The following is a 24,820-nucleotide window of genomic DNA, read 5'->3' on the forward strand; positions in this document are numbered from 1 at the left end:
ACTTTATAAAACTATAACTTGTTATTTGTATTAAATTGTTTGGTATTTGGTAATATTGATTATATGATATGATGATAATTGAATTATTATTGATTCATTATTTTTAATTTTATTGATTTAATTAGGACATGTCAAATAATTCACCTAATTCAAACAATTCTAAGGTAAAGGGAAAACAACCCGATCTTCGACAATTCTTGTTTAAAAGAATGAAATCTCAAGGAAATGAACCCACTTCATTTAGCTCCCCCCAAACTCAAGAAAATGTTGAAGAAATTGGTGGTACAAGTACTAGTAATTTACCACAGGAGGAGGAAGAATTGATATATGATGTTGAACTTCTTCCTCATGATCCAGGAAAAAGAATGAACATAATGGACTATCCCCCAAATCAAAGAAATGCGGTGAGGAGAGCTTATATTCTCAAAAAACCTTGCCAACCAAAAACTCACAACTTCCCTCAAAGACAAGCGGGAGGTTTGCGTCGTTTTAGTGTGAATTGGTTCAACAAATGGGATTGGCTTGAATATAGCATTGAAAAAGATGCCGCATATTGTTTTGTATGTTACTTGTTTAAAGGTGAAGTTGAAAATAATATGGGAGGTGATGCATTTGTTGATGGAGGGTTTAGGAAATGGAATAAGCCGGAAAGATTTGAGAAGCATGTTGGTGGAATTAAGAGTGCTCATAATCTTGCTTATGAAAAGTATGTGAACTTGAAAGATGGGAAAAATAAATCAATTGTGAACATGTTTGAAAAGGCAAGTGAGGTGATTAAAAGTGAATATTATATTCGTTTAAATGCATCTTTAACTTGTTTAAGGTTTCTTTTGGGGCAAGGTTTGGCATTTCGTGGGCATGATGAAAGTGATGAGTCTTATAATAGGGGTAATTTCATTGAGCTATTGAAATGGTTAGGAGAAAAGGTTAAGGAAGTAGGTGATCATACTCTTGAAAATGCACCCGGAAATTGTCAAATGACTTCTCCCCCGATCCAAAAAGACATTATTAATTGTTGTGCAAAAGAAACAACTAAGTGCATAATTGAAGAGCTTGGTGATGATTACTTTGCTATATTGGCCGATGAGTCAAGTGATGTGTCTCAAAAAGAACAACTAGCTCTTGTTTTCCGCTTTGTTAATAGAGATAATGGAAAGGTAATGGAGAGATTTTTAGGCATTGTTCATGTTGGTGATACTACCGCTTTATCCCTTAAAGATGCAATTTTGTCACTACTTGTGGAACATTCATTGAGTCCATCTATGATAAGAGGGCAAGGTTATGATGGGGCTAGTAATATGAAGGGTGAAATAAATGGCCTTAAGACTTTGATTATGAATGATACTCCAAGATCCTACTACATACATTGTTTTGCTCATCAACTTCAACTCACACTAGTTGCCGTTGCTAAAAGAAATGATAGTTGAGGTTGGCTTTTTGAAATACTTGCAAACTTGTTGAATGTTGTTGGAGTTTCTTGCAAGAGAAGAGAAATGATTCGTAATAGTCAAGCTCAAGAACTTGCTCAAGCATTAGAAGTGGGGGAAATTTTGAGTGGATCGGGTTTGAATCAAGAGCTTGATTTGAAGAGGCCCGGAGATACTCGTTGGGGATCTCATTACAAGTGTCTTGTAAATATCATCCGCTTGTTTTCTACAATTGTTAAGGTACTTGTTCACATTGGGAAGCATGGTGCATCGGAAGATAAGTTCAAAGCTCAAATTGTTTTAGGACAATTAGAGTCATTTGATTTTATTTTTGTGGCTTATTTGATGTTGACTATTTTTAGTTACACTAATGATTTGTGTCTTGCTTTGCAAAGAAAGGAGCAAGATATTGTAAATGCCATGGAACTAGTTACTTTCACAAAAAGTGTATTGCAAAAAATGAGGGAACAAGGGTGGGAGACTCTCTTAAAAAAGGTTACTTCATTTTGCACTAAACAAGACATTGATGTTCCCACTATGGATGCTCTTTATGTTCCTCAAGGAAGATCACGACGTTTGTCGAAAAAGCAACAAATCTACATCATTTTCGAGTTAAAATATTTTTGGGGGTAATTGATTTGCATCTTCATGAACTTGATAATCGATTCAATGAGAGAAGCATGGAGTTATTTACTTGTATGGCTTGCTTAAGTCCTAAAGATAACTTTTCATCTTTTGACAAAGAAAAGGTACTCAAACTTGCCTCTTTTTATCCCGAAGAATTTTCAAGTTTTGATTTGATGACACTTGAAGGTCAACTTGATATATTCATGGAAAATATGCACAATGATGAAAGATTTCAAAACTTGTGTGATCTTAACTCTCTTTCCATGATGCTTGTTAGTACCAAGAAGGATAAGACATATCCTTTTGTATATTTGCTTATCAAGTTGATGTTGATTCTTCCCGTTGCTACGACAAGTGTTGAAAGAGTGTTTTCCGCAATGACATATGTCAAAAGTAAGTTGCGAAATAGCATGGGTGATCAACTTATGAATGATTGTTTGGTCACTTTTATTGAGAAGGAAATGTTCCTACAAGTTCCCGATGAAGCAATCATTGATCGTTTTCAAAATATGAAGACTCGATGGATGCAATTATAATTTAATATTAAACTTTATGTAATTTTTTTCATCTTTTTTTTAATTGTAGGACTAATTATATATTGTGGATTTTTTAGTTGTAAAATTTTAACTATAAAACTATCTTTGCGTTTATTTTTTTTTTGTCAAATGATGCGATGTTTAATTGTAGGACTAATTTTTTTTTAGTTGTACCCAAATCTGACGAACTGCATCGATCTAGGGTTTGAAAAAATGTACTCAAAATTCCAAATTACACATGTTTAGTGCAAGTTTATGAACAATAGAAGTTGATTGTGACCGAAATGTTGAGCGAAATATGTGATCATTGCTTGAATTTGATCCATTAATGGTGGTTTTGTAGAGAGTTTTTTGGTTTTAAGAGAGAGGAAGTGAAATGTGTAGAAAGTATATGTAGGAGAGTGAACGTTCTAATTTTTTAGGTTGAAGTAGTAATAGGTGGTGGTGGTTTCATATTCACAACACTGCCATCAACCCCTTTAATCCAATCCGTTCAAATCAATCTAATCCTACGGCTGAGATTGGTTCTTATATAACTAGGGTTCTAATATAAGGAGGGGTTCTTACCGGATCCCTCCCCTATATATATATAAAAGAAAGGGGCTGCTAGAACTTAAAACACATCTAGTAAGTAGTAACAGGGTACCCACCGAGTATCGGGTCCAAAATTACTGGATCCGGAATTGGAATTGATTCTAATCGGGTACAAAATTTTGGAACTGGACCCAGACCCAGTAGGATCCGTTCCGGGTCCAAATTGGTTCCGAATCCAAAACCGGGTACTCTAAATTTTGCTCACCCCTAGCTTATATCTCTTGCAATGCACGATTGTTACTAGTGTTAAAATAAAGTACAATGTTAAATCAAGAAACCAAAATTAAATCATCATCATTAATTCAATACTAAAACAAACACCGAAAGTGAAACAAAATAAATCATCATCATTAACTTACTAAAACAGATAACGCAAATGACACGTGTCACATTCTGGTGCTTTTTTCCTTCCAAAAAGCCTCTTCCCTTTTTAGACAATTTTTTTTAGAAATACATTTGTAGAATACAACTATAATACGGAGTAATATTATTCCAATTTTTTTTATATCTTTATAATAAATATACTCCTATTTATTTGGTGTTCTTTTTTCCTTTCCCTACCCCTTTACATAAATATTATTCCAAGTCTTTTAATTATTTTTAAACGGATTATTACTAGATTTTGCTAAAAAAAGTAATAATAAAATTAATTCATATTATTGATATTAAAGAAATTACTTTAAAACATAATCACTTTAATTGTTTTTTCAAATACCTCTTATATTTTATACCAATTTAAATATTATCTATACATTTACTGTAATGACATTTTTTGCTATGAATATATGATTATAAAATAAAGGAAAAACCACCTATTAATTTTTTTATTTTTTTATTTTTTTGAAAAATCATATTTAGTATAATAAACATGTTGTAATAACCACCCAATTAAATATTTATGTTGTAATTCACCACTTTGTGCTGGAAAATGAGCTTCAACTATTAACAATTCAATAGTCAATTGTTTTGTTGGTGGTAAATTACAACAAAAATGTTAATTAGGTGGTTTTTACAACATTTTCTTTACAAATGATTTTTCACAAAAAACAAAGATTTAAAATGTAGGTTTTCACAAAATTTCCTATTTATAATGTTATGTTCTGCAACTATAAATGTTATGTTCAAATTCAGATTTATCATCCTCGCTATCTCATGGAATGTGAAACTTTGAAATAGCAATACTGCAATAGTATAGCATTTTCCTTCATGACATGCCCCCATGAGCCTCTCTATCCTAATTGGTCAAAGAAAATCATCACTGAACATATGTCATCTGCCTATTATGAGTTTATCACAGTTGCACGCGTAATTGTATGTAGTAACGAGCTAATAATCCCAACAAACGACCAAAGAATCAAAGATACAGAACTGAACAAGCTAATCATTGAAAAACTTGAGCATGCAAGGATCGTATTGCATGAACATTTCTCTGAGATGGAGAGATATTACAATGGATAATTCATAAGTTTGGTATACAGAAGACCACCGACAACAGAGGTTGTTCGGTAACAGACAACTATCCTACTCCATTTCGTCAACTTTCATCTGCAAGTGAATGCAACGTAAAATTGACTGTTGTTAGTCATGAAGTTGGGGTAATACATAAATGATTCATCAAATGGGTTTTGAGAATTGGAAAAATGTACATTATAAATTGAAGAAAAACAAAAAGGAGCTTGAGTACAGTAAGAAAATTACTTTATCCCTTCTCTCAACAGCTAGTCGATCTTCTAATATCGATAGGAAGCCTACTAATGGGACATGCCACCTGCAACGAGAGGAAAAAAAACAGAGGTCATTACCGAAGTATTCAAATAAATGAACAAGAGGAGCTTCTTGCTTTTCCAGCAAGACTATAGTAATTGCTTCAAATGGACCTTCCTCTCCTGTTTTGACTATCATTCTATAATCGTATCTCATACAAACAGCAAGCTACTACATAATCAAACTGTGTTAAAAATTGATTTTTCTTTTTGAGGGATTGTCAAGGATTCTTACTTGTTCATCTTTGGGCTAGTGCCGATTGTCACAGTCAGACTTCGTTGACCAGTCTCAGGCCTTACCACAACCAGTTCCACAGCTTTTCCTTCCTTGTTCCATAATGCTTCAATCAGCTGTTCATAACAAATATTTTAATCAAATGTCAAATCGACAAACTACAAGGGAGTTTGATTTCTCTCCGTTTCAATCAAATGTCAAATGGAACACAAGTACACATGGCTGTATATTCCCCCCCCCCCCCCCCCAAACCTTTCTATATAGCAGCGTGAAACAAAATGCCAACAGTTACACGGCTTACACCCTCTGGTGGAAAACCAAAGGTTATAATGTTTGTAATATTGTACATGACCAAAGCATTCCAAATTGTAAACTACTTGTACCAATTCAGGTGGGAGTTCTTCCCATATTCTAGATTTACTATTTCAGTAATTTCAATTGTCATATAAATAGTGGATTCATGTATATGGAACTATACTAACAATAACATCATATGAAACACCACAGAGGGAAATCTCTGCCATGATGTATATATGATTACCAACACATAATTATGTCCCATTCTCCACATACCACACTCTAAACCATGAAGATGTTGATAAGCAACATAATTGTTCAAGGTAGCATTATAATACGTAGTATATAAAATGTACCCTACATCAGAATTGTTTTTAACCAACGTTTTCTCCAATATATGTCCTTGTGTTTGGATGATTCATTAAGAAGAAAAGAAGAGATAATGATACTTGACACGCATTTGCAATTTGCAAATTGTGTCTTGGACTGTGTGACTGACACCATAAGTTACGAGTTTTGCCATTAGAATTTTCTACATCTTTAAACAACAAAATTGTGTCACACTGCTATTCAGAATTTTTTTTCTAAGCTTGTCCACCTCAGCTTTTGAAATGCAGCTTTTGATTTTGAAAATTAACAGTGTTTCCATGACAGCGCGACTATAAAGAGTGCGGCGGTATAAAAAATACTGCCCTAGCCTTCCAACCTAACGATGCGGGTTCGATTCCCGCTACGTTCTCAGGAGCTTGGATTATTTGATTTTATTTCTGGACAACGCACAGAGGGAGTTTTTTTACTTCACCAAAGAACCATAGAATATGCAGATGCAAGGATTCCTCAACTCTTTTATACTTAAGGTCCCGTTTGGTTTGATGTAAAACATTTTCAAGGAAAACCACACTTGCAAAATAGTTTTCCTTTGTTTGGTTCTTACGGGAAAAGTTAAAGAGAAATTAAAAATAGGAGTGGAAATGTGGGGATGGATGAGAGGAAAGTAAAAAGGAGATACACTAAGGCGAATGGAGGAAAAAGTAGCTTCCCATAAAGGAAAATGTTTTCCACCCTTCACAAACCAAACAAAGAAAAGTGGGAAATAATGGGAAAATTATTTTCCATGAAAACATTTTACATCAAACCGAATGGGGCATAAGCAGAAAATGTTTATAGGCTGCACTAGTGCAACTTCAAATATCATTGTATTATATAATGCTTTGTTCTATGGGTCACAACTTGAAAATTTGTTAAATGTGAGCTATTACAGTACACAGAAACTAATGATAGAAAAGCACGGAAAGGGAATATTCATCTGAGCCATCATAATTCATAAAAACACCCAAGACAACTTCAGAATATGCTGCATGCCAGAAATAATAATAAAACTAGACTTATTCTTTAAGCTATAATATAAGAGGCAGCATTAAATCTAAGTATGCTGTTTTATTAATGCATTGATAAGTACTAAATTATTGTTGAGTAGCTCTAGCCGGGCAAATTTTTAATTTAATTTTAACAGGAAGACAGGAACCAATAATAATCTTAGGGAAGGTATGTCAGTATTGCATTGAGTACTTTCTGTTGGTTGCCTATATAGTCATAAATAGCCTCCACGTATCCAAGTTGAACAAGTAAATATTTTCCCTACAATCACAACATAACAATTATACCATCTACCTGCATCGGTACCCTCAATATATTCATGTTGATGAATTAAAACCTTTCCTGCCCAGACTTCATCGATTCTTATAATTATATCCTTATTCTATTTTTTATAATTATTCACATTTACAAAACAGATTCATCTTGAAAGAACACAAAATAAGCTAGGTTAACAAAGCCATAATAGAGCAGATGCAATACCTCAAGCTGACTCCCAATTGACTTTCCATCACAACTAATGATAACATCGTCAGCACATAGACCGGCAACACTGGCAGGTGACTCTTGATTTACCTGTTTGACAATGAAAAACCTCGATCATGAAATCAGTTACTATAAACATAGGTGACTTCAAGCAGTTGAGAGCAATCAAATACGTACAAAATTTTGAACTTATGTCCATTAATTCAACACAACAAAATTCCATTAGCTCTTTAAATACTACTGCTCTACAATAAAACCTTTTTCATTAACTAAAATCACCACAGAAAACAGGAAACTTCAGAAGTAAGAAGTAAATTTTAAGTAAAGGTCTAATCCAAATTTTACCTAAATAATCTTGAAGACATAAAGGAAGACGGTTCAACCTACCTCAGGCTCACACCCAGAATGGGAAGAGGTCAAAAGACTAGAACTAATATGTGGATTGCAAATGGGACATAATGCATAAAGTAATAATTGAAACTCGGCAATCATTACAAAGAAGTCGTAACGATATTAAGTGACAATTTAAACTGAGAAATGTTCTAAAAGCATTAAGTGATGGTTCAAACTAGAAATCATAGTTCCGTTTTAATTTTATGGATCCCTCACTACCAACCATAGCTGTTACTCTTAACTCAGACTGACCAGGTAACTCAATTTTAAGGAATCTGCATGATGGCATCACCTTAGTCCAATATACAGCAGAATGTAAGATTAAATAATACTCATATAATTGGATACAACAAAGTAAAGGAATTGTTTCTCTTGACTGGGTAATCAAAGAGATCTGTCCAATAGGCACTAACCTTACAGACTTATTACAAGACAGCAAGAGAAGGTACAGTCTTGAAAAGAGGAACATTCTTGAGAAAGAGACAAATTATGATGGAACTTTTTAATATTAGTAAGAAAATAAGGTCATAGTGGTGTTTTGAATAGTGAAAAAAGTCAAACTAGAACTACTAGTAAAGAACAGGAGGGTAAATTGAAACAAAAACATATTGTTGGCTTTTATTAGTATGAAAACATGGAAAAATGCATAGGATATATAAAACTTTTTCAGCTCCACTGAAAAAATAATCCTAATGTAATAAAGTAATTACACCAAGAGATCTCAAAAGAGAATTTCTCGTTTCTTAGACTTAATTCCTTTTATTACGAAAGATAGTATCCATAGCGTTGCAAACTATGATTTAGGACCAAGAAGAAGCTTCAAAGGTAAATGTAAGCACAACTTATTTTATTAAAACCAGCATACGATCATAAGATTATACATTCACTTACCATGACCCTACTCTTATCTTACACTTCGTTGTTCATGCATCCTTTTAACACATGAAACATAAATAAATAATATAGAAACACAACAATTTAAAATTTTGAGCTTTCTCCATTCATTTATACTTGCAAAGCTTTCTAATGATTGAAAAATCACAATACTTGCAATACACCAAAATTAAACATCATTTACAATCTTAACCTTACTTTAGACAGCATTACCAACTTTAACTATACTTCCACTACTCTCACACCCACTTCACGAGAAAACGAGCCACTTGTAGTCTCTCTCTTCATCCAACCTTCCGATAGCTTTCCGTGGTTGGCATCCAATAACATCACCACCTCCTTCCTCCCCTTCCCCATAACAGCAGCCACCTCCTCCACATTCTCCAAAATTCAACCACCGCAAAAATCCACTAAATAAAAGGTATTGTTGATGCCGCATGTGTGATGTTGAGGGTGCTTGATTTTCACTCTACTATCATTTTTTTGTTTAAACTTGGAAAGAGGGTATGGTGGTTATGGTTGCAAGGTGGTGGTCAAGTAATTGTGTGGTAATGATGGGGATGAGGGGAGTATGATGGTTGAATGTGAGGTGGTTCATCAGATTTTCTATTTCAATTTTCTCTGGTACTATAAACAAGTCTTTTTGAATTTGCTCCTTTTTCTTCTATGAATTTTAAATTTTAGTTCAATGTCAATCATAAGGTGAATATGGAGTAGCGGAGGAGGTGGTAGTAGAGTATTCGATGGTGGCATAGTATAACAGTCCAAGTGTTTTGACACCTTTTGGTGTCAAGGGCGCAAGCCTTGTGCGGAAACGGAGCATGCAAGCACAAAGAAACACAAGCGGGCGTCCAGATCTCATAGGGCACTCCTATGTTTTGGCAATGGAGTGCGGGTGATTGAGAGTTCTGTGTGTAAAAGCACAAATTGCACCTCTTAACCTAATTAAGTAATAATGAACAATAGATGTGCATAGAAAAATGTGTCATTGAAGAAGATACTTTGTAAACAATGGCAAATAAGGGAGCATAAGGAGCATAACATAGAGATCTAATACGATTTTTACTTGGAGCTGGAAATGACTTATTAAGGGCTTGTTTGGCATCATTTTTGGTTTTGAGTTTTCTGTTTTTTTGAAAACTAAAAACCAAAAACAGGAAACAAGAAAAAGGTGTTTCCACTTTTCTGTTGTCAGTTTTCAAAATTATTATGAGTTTAATAAGCTTAATAATTTTTGATTCATTATGGGACATATATAATATACTTTTAAAAAACAAAAAACCAAAAAACAGAAAACTACAGTGATGCCAAACGAACCCTAACTTATTTGCTTTTTTTAGTAGTTAGTGGCTTAGGGGGCATTTGGTATGGGGTAATAAAAAAAGGGAAGGGGAATGAACAAAGTTAATTCCCTTTGTTGTTTGAAATGGCATTTAAATCATTCCCTTTACCCTCTCCATACCCCCAAAGTCCTCGATTTTTCACACCCCCATGGTATTTCCATTTCCTTTCTTGGAACCCATACAGCACCACACCATTAGTAACACCACCATCCCCACCCAACCTACCACCGACACCACTCCACCAAGACTGCCACCAGAACCACCCAACCACCTTCACCTACCCACCCAAAATTCATCCCCAAACAACCCTCTTAGACCCAATCAAAACCACCCTACCATACCCCTCCACTCGAAACAGCACTCACCCACCCATAAACAACCCCATCCCCAAAAACATACCCCACCCACCCAACAGCAAACCCCCCCCCCCCCCCAAAACCATAACTCACCCACCCAAATACCTAAATCCCCCCCCCCCCAAAACCATAACTCACCCACCCAAATACCTAAATCCCCCCCCCCCAAAACCATAACTCACCAACCTATGCACACTCATAATTACCAATACCCATCCAAAAACCTAAAATTTTGAAAAGAAAAAACAAGATAAAAATAAATTCATACCTTTATAAATCATCAATTATGGTTAAATTGAACCATGATCTGGAGTTTCATGGTAGAATTTGACCCTAAAAAACCTCAAATATTACATGGTGATATATAATTAAGAAAGAAGAAAATTGGCAATTGTAGTGAGAGCGGCAGCAAGGTGGTAGGGAAGATGGCGGTTGTGGTAAGGAGAAGGGTGGGTGGAGGCAACTTGGGACAGTGTTGTGGATGGAAGCGGGTAACCATGAAAGTGAGTGGAACATGGTTTAGCAAGGTGAGAGAGAAGATATATTGAGCTACCAAACAACATTGTAAATCAAAGGGATTTACATTTTATTCTTCTTCTTTCCCTTTCTTTAAGTCATTCCCGTTCCTTAGATGAACCAAACAGCCCCTTAGTATAGACACATACACCTAACTAAATGAAAACCAACATATCATTTACACATCCCTAAATACACATCCCTAAATACATATCATTTACCAACATACCATAGTACTCCCTTTGTTCTAAAACTCTAATAAGATGTCCGAGCTTTGAAATTGATTATACATGGTAATACACATTAATTATTCCAATATACCACAATGTTTCATACTCCCAAAATATTCCTACTTCATATTCAAGAATTTAAAGTATGTTTTGGGATACGGCATTCAGGAATTGTACCAAGTCTACAATTCTTATAGATTCACCTTTTTATGTCTCTTACTACACATGCAACTCATAATCGCACTAATCAGAACATGGGCTCGTAGGGAACTGAATAATTGGCTCCTAAACTTATTATTCTACAGTGTTTACATTCATTATATTTTGTAGGATTATTAAAATTCCATAAGGCTCCTTCACATATCAAATATTAACTTCTAATTTTAGGAGAAAAGAGCAAATAAAGGAGTGTGAAATAGATTGTTGTAATTCTACACCACTTAATTCTAATTAAGAAGGGTACTTATCCCTATCTACATAGGAAAGAATAGTAAGATTATCATTACATTCAAAAGCCCCTTTCTACTCACTATTGCATTTTGACTAGTATATAATGTAAAAGGATGGATATTGTTGGTACCTTCATCTTCCTCACCCTTTTTTGGGTTCTCTTTAGCTTCATAATCTGCAAAAAAAGTGACATGTTTTAATTTAGATGGACACATGCCTTAAAAGTATATGTAAGCTTAATATGTAAAAATGCAAATATTGCACACATGCATGTTTTTTCTCTTGTATAATCTAAGCTGCTACCACCGTCTGAAAAATATAAACCAGATTGTAAAAAATAGATCTCATGAATCATGATCTTGTACTTAAAGAGTCTCGAACTCCAAAGCAACACCAAGTCTAACCAAGCCTTAAGGTCTGTTTACCATCACTTATACTCGAACGAGAACCACTTGTTTTTTGGGATATGGCATTCAGGAATTGTACCAAGTCTACAATTCTTATAGATTCACCTTTTTATGTCTCTTACTACATGCAACTCATAATCGCACTAATCAGAACATGGGCTAGTAGGGAACTGAATAATTGGCTCCTAAACTTATTATTCTACAGTGTTTACATTCATTATATTTTGTAGGATTATTAAATTTCCATAAGGCTCCTTCACATATCAAATATTAACTTCTAATTTTAGGAGAAAAGAGCAAATAAAGGAGTGTGAAATAGATTGTTGTAATTCTACACCACTTAATTCTAATTAAGAAGGGTACTTATCCCTATCTACATAGGAAAGAACAGTAAGATTATCATTACATTCAAAAGCCCCTTTCTACTCACTTTTGCATTTTGACTAGTATATAATGTAAAAGGATGGATATTGTTGGTACCTTCATCTTCCTCACCCTTTTTTGGGTTCTCTTTAGCTTCCAAATCTGCAAAAAAAAGTGACATGTTTTAATTTAGATGGACACATGCCTTAAAAGTATATGTAAGCTTAATATGTATAAATGCAAATATTGCACACATGCATGTTTTTTCTCTTGTATAATCTCTTGTTGAACATCTTATTAAATTTTAAAACAAGAAAGACAATAAGCTGCTACCACCGTCTGAAAAATATAAACCAGATTGTAAAAATTAGATGTCATGAATCATGATCTTGTACTTAAAGAGTCTCGAACTCCAAAGCAACACCAAGTCTAACCAAGCCTTAAGGTCTGTTTACCATCACTTATACTCGAACGAGAACCACTTGCTTTTGGTGTTTAGAGAGCCACAAGGGCGGGGGTGGGGTTGAACGAGAACCACTTATAATTGCATGGGCAATGCAATGATAAAGTTTTTAAGAGCAGTTGAATCATATAGATGTATTGTATATTTGTATTGCATTCTCCTCCTCATCCCCAACCCACAATCCTACTCAAACACCAAGAAAAAGGAAAATGTAAACATTGGCAGGTTTACCCCAAGGTAAAAATCAATCATTTCATTTCCCATAGGAAAACAAGATATTTACTAATAATAAACAATACTTAAGCTCAATTCAAGTTTTTGATCATCTTCGGCAATAACTAATCTCATTGAAATAGTTGATTTGCACAAGTTATACTAGAATACTAGATGTGTGGTTTGAATTAAATGATACGCCCTCTGTCCCTATTTTTTTTTTTTTTTTTTTTTGCTCCTTTTGACTTTTCATGGTCTTTAAGATTAAAATTTGTATCTTCATTCCCATACACGTAAGAATTATAAAAACGTGATATTAATAAAATATACAATGTAACAAATCTAACAAGATCTAACATGATTATATTATCTCTTATAGTAACCGTAATTTATGGTCAAAGTTTTCAAAGTTAGACCCAAAAAATGGCAATAGGACAATAATAAAGGGACGAAAGGAGTAGTTGATAGTTGCTAGATTTTTGCACTTTTAACAATATATGGCCTTAATAATTATTTAATAGATTACATACTCACTTTGTCCCACATTGTATTGCATTACATTGAGGAGGAGTTGATACTATGTTCAAAGAGATGTTTAGTGGCGGGCCATTTTATTGGTACAATATGGTGGTATTGTAAAAAAGTAAATGTTATCAAACATAATGGCCTAATGTGTAATTTTACAATTAAGGAGTAAAAAGTTGATGTTGATGTTGATGTGGATTTGGATTGTGGATGTGAAGAATTCCAAAATAATTGGACAAGTTAGATGTTTTTAATTATTGGCTTTGGTTTATTTTAAAATTTAAGATGACATTTGATATGTTTTACAGATTAATTTGCATTATTATATCATGGCCTCATTAATATTTATGGGATTAGGGTATTTTAAGAGTTATGTTAGGGTTTTTTCGGTTTTGTAATTTAATATCCGTATATAAGGGAATTATTATAATGCAATATTATTCAATGATTGACAATTTGACATTACTAAAATTGAGTTTATCCTTTGTGGAATATGTTGTCTTCCAATAGTAATACACAAATCTTAAATCTTATTTTAAGAGTAAATAAGATTATTAATTTATACTTCATTAGAAGTGTTTGAAGGGATTCAATAACTAATTTATTCTTTTAGGATTATTGAATACGCTTATTATAGGATCAAGATACATACTTTGGTTTAAGATTTAAATCAAAAGTGTAGGGTCTTAAGATTAAGGTCCCATGTACTACATCAAAACTTATTGTGTGCAATGCAAGCAGTAGCAATAGTAAGTCCCATATTACTCTCCATTTTGTATTCCTTCTTGATTATGGAAGTTCTAGTTTAATAATGCATATATCCATTACTTTTTTATCTCTTCATTACCCCATAATTTCTCACACCTTTTCTCTCTCTAATCCCACACTTTCCCTAACTTTTCTCTTTTAATGCATAATTCTTCATCATTACCCCATATTCAACCATGCAAATAATATGGGAGACAATTACTTAATGTCACATTGTCACTATGTGTAAACATGTTATGCCTTCTCAATATTATTGCTATGTTGGCTTATCCAAAATATTCAATAAAATTATAACAAGAGATTTCATATGAATTAGTCTTTAAAGCGTTAACTATGTAAAGTTTGCTTGTCCATGTTCCTTTACCCACTTTCCTTAGCACAACATTCTAGGATAGGTATCTTGGTGGGCAATTTTATTAAAAACAATGCTTAAAAGTAGATGCAATGTGAGACTAATACAATAACCACAATGTGAAACTAATACAATAATTTTAGATAAACATTTCGATTAAATATTATATAAGCACCAATTTCTTGGGTCCAGCCGATACTAAAATCACTCAACCACTATATAACTAGAATATAGAGTTACCAAACCTAACCGAGGTGTTTGCAGCCATATGTTCTGTCATCAATTGAAGCAGCTGTCTGCATAAAATACACATGCATGCAATTTTGCAACAAGATGGTTCCGGAAATTCGGAAAAGCTAGGGTGAAGAGCCTATATGGGCTGAGCAGATCATCAAATCTGCTCTAATCCAATCTATTGATGATTTGATGGTCATACCATACACTAATTTGGTCCAGAATCAAATGGAAAATATGAATGCTCTGACTAACAACGCATAGCCTGAGAAGGTAACAAAGTTTTATTTCCCATGTCATTTTGACCTCTTTGAACTGAAAAGGAATGAGGACTTTTGTATACAGGCATTACAGCATCGACTTTCAAGTGAAAAGCTTGTAAGTAATAGATATTCCAAGAAAATTCAACCACATTTAAAAAAATCCACAAGCAATGAAGCCAAAATGTAGGCAAATCACAAACATAAAATTTAACGCTTTTCCCTTAATTGAAATAGGATAGCACATACACTTAACTTACATTTTTATTTATAACCTTTGCTTTAAGCCACTTCCGAGAAGACCAAAAAGTCCAGTAAAGAGCCTGAAAGATACCCACAATGTCGCAGCAACTGAGAGGTTAATAAAGCCAGTGCATGTAAGGAAAAGATGAAGAAAAAAAACCTAAAGATCATGCATTCACCACCTTTGTCTTCACCATGCAAGTATTAACTCTTCTACTCTTAACCTGCAAGGAGGGGTAGGACTGTCAAAAAATATGAGCTCGAGTGTCTCATTTAATTATATAAAGAGCACATTTGCACTTCCTATACCCTCCAAATATAAATAGGTATAAAATGGTGGAAACACAAAAGAAGGCCTTTGCACAAATTGCAATATTTCTCCATAATGAATTTTTGATGTACCCTATCTACTTAACTGTTTGCATATTGTCTCAGGTGACTACTTAAGAAGGGAAGTTTGTTTCTGATTGTAAATATCAAAAGAAATGCGGGATGAATCGTGAAGTGGGACTCAAAGGACCATAAAGAAGGTTATCATCCATAAAGGCACATACATTTAGTCTTCATATAATTGTCATGTTAATTATCAGCTCACCAAAGACAGTTGATGTTAATGTCATAGTTCCTATATTTTATGTGCATTACCTCTTGATTGTTAATATGCATAGCAATTACTTAATGTCAATAAACTTTTCAGCGGAAATTTCAAGATTTAAAGTACAAGCATTTCGGACAATTTGCTCCCGTGGGTGGTGAGCAAACTGCACCTCAACTCTATTGCAACCATGTCATACATGGTCGTAGCACCCAGTGACTATCTAAGCAAGATAATTGTCCTATGCTCATAGCTAACAAGAGCCTTGATACAAGCAAGATAAATTTTAATGTTCATAACTCCAATTAAAACTAATGCACATACCTACCAAGGCTCCAAATAAAAACCCATTAGTTTAACAAAATTCCGTAGGGAGACTAACAAACAGAAAGTCCCTAAGAGCTCATCAAGACAACTAACAACTTATAACACTACATTAGTTATTTTGGAGGCAATAGGACATTTTATGCTCTCATTGAGTATGTCAATTCTTGGTAAAATGTAAAACGTAAAACTAAACAAGATATAATTACCATGACATGCCAAAAAAAAAAAAAAAAAAACAAAAAACAAAAAAAAAAAAACAAAAAACAAAAACACCAAACCTTGTCAATTATAACTCCTTTGACAACATGAGGAAATTTACGGGTCAGTCCATCCAGCTTCTCTAATTTTGCAGTGTAAAGATTTGAAATACTTACTCCCAGCCAAGGTCGTGGAACTCGCCTGTCATACATGATAGATGATACGTTACTTTCCAACACCGGCAGCAACATATCAACAGTTCTTATTCAATTTATACGAGTCAACGTGTTATGAACAAGGACAGGTAATTAATAAAAATTCAGTATTTTAGAGGAAGTAAGGAAATCTGCTATTTTCTATTAGTAAACTGTAGGTACAGCTCTAATGCAGCCTTGTCAGGCTCCGAGGATGTTGCTGATAGACCAAAAAAGCCAGGGGGAAATAAAGGGAAACCCAATGAGTCTTGCATTTACAGGTACTTGTACAATTATACATTGACTAGTTTGATTATTTGTGTGACACAAGGGTTGTATCAACAAAAGTGAGGGAAAAAGCGGTAAGAATGAGGGAGAGAAGAACAGGATGAAAAAATAGAGAAAAAGCAAAATGAACAGTTATGAATGTTTTTCAAAACTCCTTTTCTTTTTTTTTTTTCTTTTTTTTTTTTTTACCCAAAAAGTATGGCAAAATAATAGTAGAATGGCGAATACAATTGGGTTTGTGTTACTATATACTTAGTATCGAGATTAGCTTAATTCATGGCTCACAGCACAAGAATCAGTATTGTGAGTTGCTCAAGGCTTCATTTTCTACATAAGATGTAAAGAAAGAATGTCAGCACCAAACATGGGCTGGCCACATTAGGCCCCGTGGCCATGATCTCAGAGAGCAAAACAGGCATAGTTAAATTCAACAGTGAGTATAAAAACCCAGAAATACTGATGTGATAAGGCTGTCAAGGGTCTGAGCATTTGGCTCATTGTGGGCCACGATTCTAAGAATTAGGGAATCTATCCTAAATTTGAACATGTGTACACAGAAGAGTTTTATTTATACTCCCTTCAATTTTTTTGTTCAACCCATTTTCTAATTTGAGGTACAAATACCTTTAGGTTTTAACCACCCTACCCCTCTTGCCCCCATAGAATAATGGTATACTCCCTTTGTTCCAAAAATGCATCACTTGAGATTGCACAAAGGTTAGAAGCGTTTATTTGTAGCAGTAGTATATTGTGCGAATGGAGCAAGTGGGTGATTTATTTACTCTATTAAAAAACAATAAACTGCATGAAGCACAAAAAATGTGAGGGTTTTTTTTTTTTTTTTTTTTTTTTTTATTATATAAGTGGAGACTGTGAGAGAGATTTTAAATATGTCAAGTGGAAATCATGAGAAAATAGACATAATAAAATTTGATGGAAATTTACCAATGATAAAAGCAATGCACATATTTTGGAATGGCCTATTAAGGCAAGTGATGCATTTACTTGTAACAGAGGAAGTACATCTTTCTACTCACTTTCTTTTAGTTTATCCTTCTTTTTCTAACACCCACCCACTCACCTACAAGAGTATAAAAAGTGCGTTAAAAAAACAGTCTATTTATTATTGTGAGTTATTATTTTTTAATTTACACGAACCAAGAGAAAATAGAAAATTCCTACTCTCTTCATCCTCATATATTGTCCAGAAGACTATTCTGGTAGTTCATATGTGATTGTCATCTTCCCTTAAATAGAGAATGTACATCGCTTAATCCATATGACGTGGACAGTGGCCCCCCTCCACTATCTCTCTTTCACTCTCTAACTTCATAATGTATGTAATGTGGGGCCCAAACCAACTCTATTAATTTATTCTTACATGTACACTATCCGCCAATAAAGCTTTCACTTCCTCATTATATTCACTTTTGATATGCATCAACACATGTCAATGCCTAAAAAACAATTGAGGACAGAAATAGTTTGAATAAATTGTTTTTATATCAATCAATCAATCAATCAAAGCCTTGATCCCAAAAGTGGGGTCGGCTAACATGAACCAAAATAGATTATTCCGTGTAGTCATCAATATAATTGTTTTTATATATGGATAGAAAAAAATGGCATATTCACGCCCCACCAGGACCAAACAGGACAAGTCATCAAATATGATGATTGACCATTTAGAATCTAGTCCTTAGATCTACACCAGAAATTCAAGGAGTCTAACAAGAATTAAAAGGTCAAACTGCAATCGGTGTATGAAATCTGAAGAAAAATGATGATTGGAGTAGTTCTTCGCAACAGAGAAGAAGGCAAATATATTGAGAAGGAAAAGGGGAGGAAAAAAGAAAATAAAAGGGGGAAAAAATGTCTATGCCAGAATGTTTGTCAGACCAGATTCCTGCAAGGCTGCAATAAAAAAAACATCCTTAAATGTAGTATGGTGCCACCGTTTTTTCTAGAAGGTAGTTTGTGTGTAATTTTGAAGGTTATTGACTAAGTTTCAATATCAAAATTATTCAAAAGATAGTTGAACAGCTTTACTAAAGATGTAAATGACACAGAAAGAAAGGTTAGACCATCACCTGTTCTTATTCAGATCCTCCAAACATTTGAATGCTATATTAATAGGCAAGAATGCATTAAATGGACAACTGATGAAGTTAACTCCAATGACTTCTCCATAACAATTGACAAGGGGTCCCCCAACAGCTGCCTGATATTTACCATATCATCAATATAATGAGACGGAAAGGCATCATGCACTCTTACACTAAAAATGGACTAGGTGAGCCATCATTATGTGCTCTGTTCAACCCAACTCACCTAGATATAAGTTCAGGATATGTCTTAGTCTTACAGTCCAAGAGAATGGGATAAGTACTTACTTTATTCACAGTGCAAGTTGTCAAGTAAAGCTCTTTGCAATCATGTGAACAATCATCACAGCTGAACCATAAAGAATAAGAGACACACATAAGAAAAAGGAGCCCAGAAAGGAAATCATGGAGCATTAGACAGGTTGTGTACAGAGAAATATCCCAACAATGCAGCATGAGCATCACTAAAGCTCACATGATAACTTGATAAGACAACCCAAGAATAAACTATAAGTCAAAAATATAGAGTAATGTTTAGTTTACCAATTTACCTTAATTCTCTTTATATGATCTAATGTGAACTTATCTTTTCAAATATGATTTAGTTTGAACCTAATTTTTTGGACTTGATATGATCTAGTCTGATCAGAAATTCTTAGAATTAGGAATATAAATAAAAATTACTTTTTTTTTTAAAGCAAGTTGAATATGTAACAAAGTTCTGAAACAAACTGAAATAAACATAGAATAAGCTAATGCACACCTGAATAAACCGGGAGCAGCCATAATTTCATGGGGTTCTTCACTGAACCGAGATAATGCTATTACAAGTTCACCGGGACATAGGTTAAACCAAGTTGAAGCAGCTCCTTCCCCATACTGCATAAATGAATTTGCTTCCGCTATTGCAGACATATCCGAATCTATTGCTACAGTATCATCAATGTATCTAATTTTTGCAGTTGAGAGAGGTGAATCGGATTTGACCTTAACAGTTGCAATATTATAATGAAAATCATAAGTCCACACTTGCCCTTTACATAAATTACCACCAGGTAAATATACATCAATCTGCAAAAACATGCTCACATCAAATTATGCAAGCATAATATTTACCAACAGGAAGAGTCAAGAAAAAAATTAGAGAGCAAACTATAGTAACTCATAAGCAAATATAAAAAATAAAAAATAAAAAAAAAAAAAAAAAAAAAAGGAACCAAGTTCTAAGCTGACAGAGTTAAGACCAGCAAATACATTCAATTTGAATGCAGTACAGATCTTGCTTCTTATTGTTCAATTAAGTAAATGGGATGTCAGTGCTTGTGGCTACAACCCTATACATAACTTTCACAGCCATGATTCTTTCTGGTTTCTGCTGTGGTATCTCGGAAGCTGTTGTTTATTTGGTCACTAGGAAAACATGCCATGTATTAACACACAAGATATCTAAAAGAAATTTTTTTTGGATTGAGACAGATTCTTCATACTTTTTCAACTGCTAGATATTCCTGCGAACATACTAGATACTTATTTGCACAATGCTCCTCTTGTAGTTTCATATGGTATACTTTTATCTCAATTCTCCAACTCTATTTCAATCATAATCCTTGATAAACTACAAGTGCCTAAAACTCTGCAAGAACTCCAAACAATTGTAAGTGTTGACTAGAACCTTTCCCTCGTAGAAATCCAGCATTTGAGCTTGAGGCTTCAACTTCCCAGGCACTAATCTAGGCATCACTTCTTCTTATTGCATAGTGGTGATGGGATTCAATAAGGTGCCTGTGTTCTATCAAGTCAATTAGATTGGTACCTTGGTGGCAGTGATAGTACTAGATTAGATAGAATATTATGTTATCACTGTCTAACAGATGCAGATGTTGGAGCAGTTGCAACCTTATTCGATAGACTAAACTAAGTTATGTCTTTGGATTAGCCTTGAAAGTCATCGGAACCTGGTATAGCACATTGCTTAATAATTAAGGTGAACCCACAGCCAAATCCAATGATATGGAAACCAGGTTTCATTGGCCTATAGAAGTTGGTTCACATTGTTCAGTTGATTGTACTAATTTCATGCTACAGCTAATATTACTTGAAAGATGGGCCATCAACATGTAAAGGGAAAAAAAGGGTTATAAACAGGAATGAGGGTTAAAAAAGACAAACAAAATACTAACCTTAAGATTAGGAAGTACAGAAGCCTCACCAGCAGGACCTTGTAGAAAAGTTGCAGAAGTTAAGATAGTACCATAGAAACATCCATCATGGACATCACACTTAATGATAGTACCAGAGCCAATAAATATAACTTTGTCACCTAAAACAAGTAAAAAAAAAAATTAGATAGGGACGGCCATGAACCAAAAAAAAAAAAAAAAAAAAAAAAAAAAAAAAAACTACAGCTTTTTTACTTGTTATCTTTGTACGGGTTCACAAATTACACAAAACAGCCCTAATGTAGCAAGTCTAAACTTAAATTTCGCTACCATTTGTCCAGATATATTAGCAACTTAATCTCAGAGAAAAAGAGAGAAGAAAATAAGCCACTAACCCACCACTAATGTCAAAAGTATCCAATAACATCACCCTGGCAAGACAGATAAGACCATATAAGATGGCATAACTAAAGCAAACCAGCTTCTCTGCTTAATCAAGGACTCAATAAGCTGCATTTGAAACAATGACGCACCAAAGAAGCCAGGAAATATCTAACATACAGATGATCCAGATATACAAACACTTTGGCTAGGAATAAGCTAGTTCAAAATTACAAGTATCTATTATTTGATTTTTTTTAAAAGTAAAAGTTCGCAATTTTCACAGAAGCATATGTATGTGTGGAATTATATTTTGGTAATGTAATCACTTTAAATGGTATTCAGAAGTAAATATTTTTAAGTTGTCCCCACCCATACGCAACAATGGATCCCTTGTTGGCAAGGCCAATCTCTGGATAGAACATGTCCCACATTTTTGCTTGCAAACAAACACTTTCTATAGACTTTAACTCTATTGTACCAGGACATGCAAAGTACTCCCGGGATGCACGGTATTTAAGGAGATGAGAGAGTGAGAAGGGAAGCTCATGTGATAAAGAGAGATATAAAGAGTATCTATTCATAAGGTAAATAAAATAATGTTGCAATCAATTTGCAACTCCCTAAAAAGGAATATGTTTTGATTAAACAAGAACAAAGGTTGAACAAACTAAAGAATCTCATGTCATCAGCTTGCATGGTTAGTTCCACTAAACTTTTCCTTATCAATTTATCATACAATACTCTCCAATCTCAAAAGCCAATAGGCAAACAAGTTACAACCAAATAAGACAATAACTTAAGCAGGTTAGAGCTAAGTACAATTCATTAGACCTATCAAAGAGAAATTTGTAGCATATGCTCCTAATTCAAGTCATGTATTTGAAAACATATTGCACCATGTGTCCAAGCTTAACAATAAAACGTTTGTCTTATCCAACTTTCAATAAACATTTTCTTCACAAAAAGATCACACATCAGCCCACTAGAGTCTAGATCATTATCTCCAGACAAAAAATAATAACAGCATTTCGGGTTGACAAAACAACAAAGAGAATCCTCCCTAACAACAGCAAGCTGTAACTTCTTTGCTCATAAACTGCATTTCATCAATATTACTTTAGTCTTTTTGTCACCAAGTTAAGACAAAAAAACAAAAGAAAAAGAAACAACTACAATCTCAAATAAGGAAGGAAGAAAAAAGATACCAATTCGGCTTATAATAGAAACAACACTTGAAGAAGCTTTCAGAATAGCATTCTTGGTACCAGCATCAAATTTATCATAATTTTCTACAACGTCGCGAAATCTTGAAAAACTGTGCGAGCATCGTACTAAAGCTATTACGTGCAAAAAAAAAAAAGTTAAAAAACAGCAGAGAAGTGAAAGTTAGACTCCAGATTATAGCACAAACAATAACAAAATTGACAATGAAAAGCAATGTGATTAATATTAAAGAAAAGTTCATAAGAGGTGTCTCAACATCTTCCATTCCGTAGCCAGCTCATCGTCCGAATGACCAAAAATCTAAACCACCTTCACAAAGAGCAATGATGTTAGTTTACTTAAACACATCAGATATTCTAAGTTACAGGATATACGATAAAGTAATAAAACTAACTTTACAGCTATTCTTGGCTGAAAATCCTAACATTAAAGTGTTGTGCAATTCATTAGCAACCAAATTTGATTCATAATTATAGGGATATTTGATTCAATTATCGATCTCATAATTTAGGGATATTTGATATGATGATAACAAATACAAACAACTTACCTCAGAAGTTGCTTCAATGGGGGATACAAGAACTAGATTCAACGGAGAACGCCAACTGCGCTTCAATGGAGAACGTTGAGTGCGCTTCAATGGATATCTGACTAATCTGAGAGACAGCAATCCTATGGATCCCTATGATAAATAAATAAATGGGCTGAGTCTTTATACAATCCTCCGATTATGGGACAGGGCAGACCTTTTAAGGGTTTAGAGTAGACCTTTTAAGGGTTTAGAGTAAATCTGTTTTAAAAAGTACGAAATATTAGGTTTTTTTTAATAGTACAGAGTATTAGTTTAAATTTACACTTCCTTTTCCCACATATTATCTTCACACACCAAATCTTGTATAATTTGTCTCGCAAAAAAAAAGAACTTGTATAAATTGTTTGTAAGTTTTTTTGGTTTTTTTTTAGATTGAAAACAACTGAAATTACATTAATTAAACTGAGTTTACAAATTAATCCTGAAATAAAGTCCCTCGAGTAGGCTTTGACATGTTTTCTCTCTACTAGGGTTCCCTTCGAGTTTTTCAAGATTTTCTTGTGCAAATTTCCATAGATTTCCCTGAAAAATTAATCAATTTTCCTGGACGAGTGTTTCCTTTGCACAATGGATGAGCAATTGGTGAGTGCGTGGGAGAAACTGAAATTGAATGATGATGAAAATATTGTTCTTGATGGGACGAATTCGATGGTGGAAGAGAATACTCCAAATCAAAGGATTGCCCTATCTCTCGTGGGCAAACTGCTCACAAAAAAACCCTTTAATGTTGAAGCTATGAAACGGGTGCTCAAGAATCTATGGCGTATTGATGATAATGTCGCAATTCGCTCGGTTGATACGAACCTCTTTGTGTTCCAATTTTTACCAAGTAGGATAAGAGTAAGGTGTTGGAAGGCAGACCCTGGGCCTTTGACAATCAACTCCTACTGCTAAAGGAGGTTTGCGCATTGCGTCGATGAACAGCCATCCGATGTAACCTTTGACTCATGCCCATTTTGGATTCGACTCCTAGATATTCCGTTTGGAAGACGTTCCCCTCAATTTGCTAGGGAAGTGGGGGATTGCATTGGTGAATGCTTAGATGTTGACGAATCTGACCCTCTTGGATGGGAGGAATATATGCAAATCAAGGTGCTGGTGAATACTCATAAACCCCTCCGCCGCGGGATCAAAATTGATGTTGATTCGGGACATACTTAGTGGGTTGGCTTTAAGTATGAAAGGCTAGGCGATTTTTGCTACTTTTGTGGCAAAATTGGTCATACTGACAAAGACTGTGAAGAGAAGGATAATTGTGATGTTGATTCCCCGATGGTTTTTCAATATGGTCCTTTCCTATCGGCATCCCCTCATCGATCCAAAGTGTCTGCAATTGAGCGGGAAAGGGAAAAAAAATGGATGGAAAAGATGTCAGTCAAGGGAAGGGTGCAACGTTCGGAGTACA

General features: G+C 34.2%; 4 protein-coding genes across 6 annotated transcripts; 3 read left to right on the forward strand and 1 right to left on the reverse strand.

The window, feature by feature from the left end:
• Positions 1-209: 209 nt before the first annotated feature.
• On the forward strand, positions 210-1,427 carry LOC145619746 (uncharacterized). The gene has a single exon (XM_081674445.1). The coding sequence runs from the start codon at positions 210-212 to the stop codon at positions 1,425-1,427; it is 1,218 nt and encodes a 405-aa protein (XP_081530571.1).
• Positions 1,428-1,493: 66 nt separating this feature from the next.
• On the forward strand, positions 1,494-2,060 carry LOC145619747 (uncharacterized). The gene has a single exon (XM_081674446.1). It carries the CDS (start codon positions 1,494-1,496, stop codon positions 2,058-2,060), a length of 567 nt encoding a protein of 188 aa, XP_081530572.1.
• A 65-nt stretch (positions 2,061-2,125) lies between these two features.
• LOC145619748 (uncharacterized) lies at positions 2,126-2,590 on the forward strand. The gene has a single exon (XM_081674447.1). It carries the CDS (start codon positions 2,126-2,128, stop codon positions 2,588-2,590), a length of 465 nt encoding a protein of 154 aa, XP_081530573.1.
• Positions 2,591-4,545: 1,955 nt separating this feature from the next.
• LOC145621271 (uncharacterized) lies at positions 4,546-23,521 on the reverse strand. Of its 3 annotated transcripts, none has more exons than XM_081676016.1 (16): positions 23,374-23,521; positions 23,080-23,132; positions 22,805-22,936; positions 21,237-21,376; positions 19,820-20,043; positions 19,345-19,405; positions 19,042-19,172; positions 16,550-16,670; positions 15,532-15,573; positions 15,367-15,429; positions 12,409-12,453; positions 11,652-11,696; positions 7,337-7,429; positions 5,183-5,298; positions 4,883-4,952; positions 4,546-4,729 (listed from the first exon to the last, which is right to left on the reverse strand). In XM_081676016.1, the coding sequence occupies exons 2-16, from the start codon at positions 23,102-23,104 to the stop codon at positions 4,706-4,708; spliced, it is 1,332 nt and encodes a 443-aa protein (XP_081532142.1). In that variant the 5' UTR covers positions 23,105-23,132; positions 23,374-23,521; the 3' UTR covers positions 4,546-4,705. The 3 variants fall into 3 exon arrangements, with proteins under 3 accessions (XP_081532142.1, XP_081532140.1, XP_081532141.1); XM_081676014.1 differs by having other exon boundaries at positions 19,820-20,127; XM_081676015.1 differs by lacking the exon at positions 11,652-11,696 and having other exon boundaries at positions 19,820-20,127.
• Positions 23,522-24,820: the final 1,299 nt, after the last annotated feature.

This window comes from Chenopodium album, chromosome 27, assembly GCF_948465745.1.
Source record: "Chenopodium album chromosome 27, dcCheAlbu1.1, whole genome shotgun sequence".
In the NCBI taxonomy this organism is placed as follows: Eukaryota; Viridiplantae; Streptophyta; class Magnoliopsida; order Caryophyllales; family Amaranthaceae; genus Chenopodium; species Chenopodium album.

Excerpts from the sequence above, each read along its gene's own strand:
- LOC145619746 (XM_081674445.1), top strand. The coding sequence starts at position 210 with ATGAAATCTCAAGGAAATGAACCCACTTCATTTAGCTCCCCCCAAACT.
- LOC145619748 (XM_081674447.1), top strand. The coding sequence starts at position 2,126 with ATGGCTTGCTTAAGTCCTAAAGATAACTTTTCATCTTTTGACAAAGAA.
- LOC145619747 (XM_081674446.1), top strand. The coding sequence starts at position 1,494 with ATGATTCGTAATAGTCAAGCTCAAGAACTTGCTCAAGCATTAGAAGTG.
- LOC145621271 (XM_081676014.1), bottom strand. The coding sequence starts at position 23,104 with ATGAGCTGGCTACGGAATGGAAGAT. Across the intron at positions 22,937-23,079 it reads CTGGCTACGGAATGGAAGAT|CTTTAGTACGATGCTCGCAC; the intron begins GTTGAGACACCT and ends TGCACGTAATAG. Across the intron at positions 16,671-19,041 it reads GAGGATCTGAATAAGAACAG|GCGAGTTCCACGACCTTGGC; the intron begins GTGATGGTCTAA and ends CATGTATGACAG.